This window comes from Papaver somniferum, chromosome 5 (genome assembly GCF_003573695.1).
Source record: "Papaver somniferum cultivar HN1 chromosome 5, ASM357369v1, whole genome shotgun sequence".
Taxonomy (NCBI): domain Eukaryota; kingdom Viridiplantae; phylum Streptophyta; class Magnoliopsida; order Ranunculales; family Papaveraceae; genus Papaver; species Papaver somniferum.
Window position 1 is genome coordinate 208,990,977 of NC_039362.1, and position 4,944 is coordinate 208,995,920.

The 4,944-nt window shown below is 34.5% G+C and overlaps 1 protein-coding gene across 1 annotated transcript; it reads right to left on the minus strand.

The window, feature by feature from the left end:
• Positions 1-2,631: 2,631 nt before the first annotated feature.
• On the minus strand, positions 2,632-3,219 carry LOC113280664. The gene has a single exon (XM_026529263.1). It carries the CDS (start codon positions 3,217-3,219, stop codon positions 2,632-2,634), a length of 588 nt encoding a protein of 195 aa, XP_026385048.1.
• Positions 3,220-4,944: the final 1,725 nt, after the last annotated feature.

Sequence of the window (4,944 nt, forward strand, 5' to 3'; positions counted from 1 at the left end):
TCTTTTTTTTCTGCGTCGATTAAGATTATTGTGAGGTGATTGATAATACTAATTTGTTCTTTGGGAATATAAGTCTGGTATTATTGGTTGGTTCCTGTTCACCTTGATTTATCAAAAGACGGAACAAAACTCGTAGGTATATTCGTGGGAGACGGATTTATCTATTATCGTAGACTTTTCTGTGTGATACAGATTTGTTTATTAAAGTCTTTGATTTTGGGTCGTAGAAACTCTTAGTTTTGGGTGAGATCAGCTAAGGGAATCAATTGCGCAGTATCTTGCTGGGATCAGAGGCGTAGAAGCATAACTGTGGCTTGGATCAGTGTGAAATTGATTGGGGTTCAACTACAGTCTAGACCGAAGTTAATTTGGAGTAGGCTAGTGTCTATAGCGGCTTAATACAGTGTGTATTCAATCTGGACTAGGTCCCGGGGTTTTTCTGCATTTGCGGTTTCCTCGTTAACAAAATTCTGATGTCTGTGTTATTTCTATTCCGCATTATATTTGTTTATATAATTGAAATATCACAGGTTGTGCGTTGCTCGATCAATTAGAATATCCGACCTTTTTTGGTTGTTGATTTAAATTAATTGACACTTGGATATTGGTCTTTGTTACCATCCAAGTTATCTCTCTTTGATAAAGACTCGCAGATTTCTATTTGCTTGGGTAAAGATCAAATCGAGATATTGAGATATAAACTCTTTAATATACTTTTCATTGATTGAGTCTAACTGTCTAGTTGATTCTCATAAAAGTATATTGGAGTTTTTCCATACAAATTGCTAAGCAAAATATTGGGTGTGGTTGTTAGACCCCCGCTTTTTCAACTGTCAATTTTAGGAGTTCAGTATCTTTTTCCTGATGAATATTTTTACTTAGTTTTTCTTCAATAGATTGTACTTAAGAACTCCTAAAGAGATAATTATTTTTACTAAATACTTTTAATCTCCTCAAGAGATTGTACTTAAGAATGAATACTTTTACTGTATTTATCAGTTATTACAGACTCCTTCAATTCCCTAAATTTAATCAACTCGGCAGCAATGGTTAATCGTTTTCTTTGCTCAGTTGATAGTCCATTCACACCAGGAATCCCAACTAGTGCTCCCCACAGTGAAGACAGCTGGACAAGCTCCATTACCTCCTCAACAAACATCTACATTCAATAATAACTGATTTAATTTATTTTTGTTGATCTAATTGATTGTAATTAAAAAAAAATTAATTAGACCGATTGGAATTTAAATATCATACTTCTAATCTTTCTTGTTTCAGGTTGGACTTCCTCGGGTAACCGAAGCCAAACAGAATAGAGAATGGACTCATAGATTGTGACATGTGGAAAATGTATATCGTTTTGCTCGCAGTATCCTGATATGCGGGCAAATGTTTCTTGCTTCTTTTGGTAACCAAATATCATGATGTTTCCATCAATATGTCCACCAGTTTTTCTTCCTGCCAAAACATCCATAAGAGTAGTCTTACCCGGACCACTAACACCCATTAAAGCTGTAAGGACTCCTGGCCTAAAAGCTCCACTGATACCTTTTAGAAGCTCTAGTCGATCTTCAATAACTCCTTCATTTTTCATTTCATGAGTAAACCCTATAAAACTTTCTAAGCTTCAAAATATTTGTGTTGGGATCAATGATCATTTCCTCCGATACAACCTTTATAGTCTACTAGTGTATAACTTTCTGAACATTGTATTTGCTGCTAGCATGTCGACATAATACGTAATTTCATCAAAAGTGATAGAAAGAGGTTGGAATGGAAAACCCATTCCACGCTTTTTCTTCCTCATTAATGACGTCCATGCTTGTAGATGATTATGTCAATGAGATAATTCTCTTAATATCCTCGGTCCTTTTTGCAATTGTATTTGCTTAAACTTAAGAACACAATGCTAATTGGTTGAGTAAGAAAATAGAAATTTGTTACATCATAATCACCTCCAGAACGACGACAGGTGGAGTTATTTTAACTAGTGGTTGACTTCATCTCTTCTCTGGTTTTGTTAGATATTGAATCATCAACTGTGACTGTCGGGGAATTTTCAAATGTTGCATGAATTTGATAGTACTATCAAAAAATGTTCTCGCAGTTATAATTTTTGAAAGTCTAGGAAGATACTCACGATTGAGATATATTAATAAGAGCCAAAGTGAAAAAAATTCTTGATTGTGATGGCATATCTAAGCGAGGTCCCAGCTCTAATACAACACCAAGATGAAATCGAAAACTGTAAGACGGTGTACATTATTTGCAGATATCTTATATCCACAGATTCACCATTTTTTCACATTATGTGTAGCATAGAAAGTCAAAGATCCATATTTTGACAGAAACAACAAAGAAAATTAAAGAGATGAAAAGTATTTAATTAGATTTCGAGTGATTGCCTCTAGACAGAACGGATCCCCCAAGGGATAACAAAATTTTTTTTTGAAAATAGAATAGATTTGCTCCTCCGATGACTGAATCTGCAGAATTAACACCGTCTGGAGAGTTTACAATAGAATTTAAGTTACAAACATTCTGAGCTTTGACAGAGTCGAAAGCTATTGAAGGAATTAAAAACCTAGGTACATAATTTAACCAACATTCAGTTCGATCTTCTCTTCTTCCCTATTTAGCCAATAGATCAGCTACTTTGTTTGCGCGTCTGTCTACATGTTGGAAACCCAAAAAAGAAACTAGTGTTGTAACTGAAGCTTTGACTTCTTCTAAGATTGCTAGGCATTTCCATTGGACTGAAACTTCTTTCCCTTGTAGAAAATTTATAGTTACTTGATTATCACCTTCAATGACCAGATTTTGTAGGTTGTTTTGTATGGCCCATCTTGTTGTGTGCAGAAGAGGTAGAGCTTCTGCTTCTTCTGTTGTTGATCCTCTGAAGATGCCCATTCCTGCTCCCTTGTCTGTACCTAACCAATTACGCAACACAAACCAAAATCCTGCATTAGTATTTTTGGACACCCAAGAAGCATCACAATTTAGTTTAATGATGTCTCTACTAGGAAAGATCCAGTGTATATTCTTTGCAGTATTTTTGCTATGCTTATGTAAGTTAATGCTGCTACTGTGAGGGTGCCAGTAATTATAGTGACGAGAAATGTCAACTGCAAGTTGTTCAGGTGTTCGTTCTTTTTTTTCAAACACTCTTAGGCATCGCTCTTTCCAAATGAACCAACATTTGGTTGCAGCCAAATCCATTGAAATAGAATTTGTATCTCATTGCAGCCAACCATTGTATTGTTCCAAAAAATATGCATTGGTAGAGTTAGAAATTACTCCCTGTATCGCCATTAGGGTTAGGTTCCAGACTGCTGTTGCATACTCACATTCGAAGAACAGATGAAAAGTTTATTCAATAGCCTTTTTGCAGAAAATGCATTGTGTTTCTACATCCAGATGTGTCCCTAATTTTTGTCTTGTTGGTAAAATGTCTTGAAGACACTTCCACGTAAACAACTTAATCCTTTGAGAAGTGTCCATGTTCCAGACACCTCTCCAAAAGCTTTTAGTCTCATGTGAGATTGATCCAAATGGATTTAACAACTTAGCATACAAAGATTTCACAGAAAAGTCACCGTTCCTGGTTAAAAGCCATCTTAATTTGTCCTTTTTCAACCTGCCATCAGTTGAACAATATAATCTTATATTTATTATTTCAGATATTAAGCTTCTATCAAAAAGTGAAAGTAGTAAAGGTTCATTCCACTTCTTAGTGTCTTGATTTATCAAATCAGACATAAGTGTTATATTTGGAATATATGTAATGCAGTTTTCTAATGGTTGTTCTCTATTAGGTAACATTTGTCATTCCAAATGTTAATAGAGAAACCATTCCCTACTTCCCAAATAGAGTACTTTTTTATGTGTTCTATGCCTTGTAAAATGCATTTCCATATCCAAGAAGCTGAAGATTTCTTCTTGGAATGAAGAGCACCAGTTTTCTTGAAATATTTACCTTTGATAATTTTAGCCCAAAGGTCATCTGGCCTACTAATTAACCTCCAAGCAATCCTGCTAATCATTGTTTGGTTAACCTTATTTGCCTCTTTGAAACCTAGACCACCCTGATTTATAAGTTTACATAGAAAATCAAAATCCTTAATATAAGTCCACTTTGAATTAGTGTTCTTAACCCACCAGAATTCTCTTTGTATGTCATTGATTCTCTTAGTAATTTTTTTAGGTAGGACAAAACAACCCATATTGAAGATGGGCATACTAGACAGTATAGATTTATTTAGAACAATCTTGCTAGACTGAGAAAGGACTTTTGCTAGCCAATTTTTGACTCTATGCTCCATTTTTTCTATAATGATGTCAAAAGATTTCAGTTTAGATCTATCTACAAAAAGAGGGACTCCTAGATAAGTATCTTTAATATTGATTCTTTTAATTTTCATCATTCTGCAAATGATACCCTGATGTTTACTGTGAACCTTTTTACTAAAAAACAAATCTGATTTATTAAAATTTATAACTTGACCAGAAGAAATACTAAATAAATTAATGGCTTCTAAAAGTTGCTTACATCTACCTAAATCTTCCTTAGTGAATAACAGAAGATCGTCTGCAAAAAATAAGTGTGAGATGGGTGGGGATTTAGGAGTCAGTTTGATACCTGAGACCTTTTTTGTTGTTTCTAAGTGACAAAGTAACCTAGAGAAAACTTCCATGCACATGATGAATAAGTAGGGAGATAAAGGATCTCCCTGCCTAATTCCCCTAGATGGTTTAAATTCTTTACAAGGGCTGCCATTCAAAAGAACAGAGATAGAAGTGGTTGAAATGCATTGAAAAATTAAGTTACCCCAATATTTTGAGAATCCAAAAGATTGAAGTGTTTTAACCAAAAAATTCCAGTTCACTCTGTCGAAAGCCTTAGACATATCTATTTTAGCTCCTATGTTACCTATTTTTTTCCTC

Coding starts and splice junctions, on each gene's coding strand:
- LOC113280664 (XM_026529263.1), bottom strand. CDS start 3,219: ATGGATTTGGCTGCAACCAAATGTTGGTTCATTTGGAAAGAGCGATGC.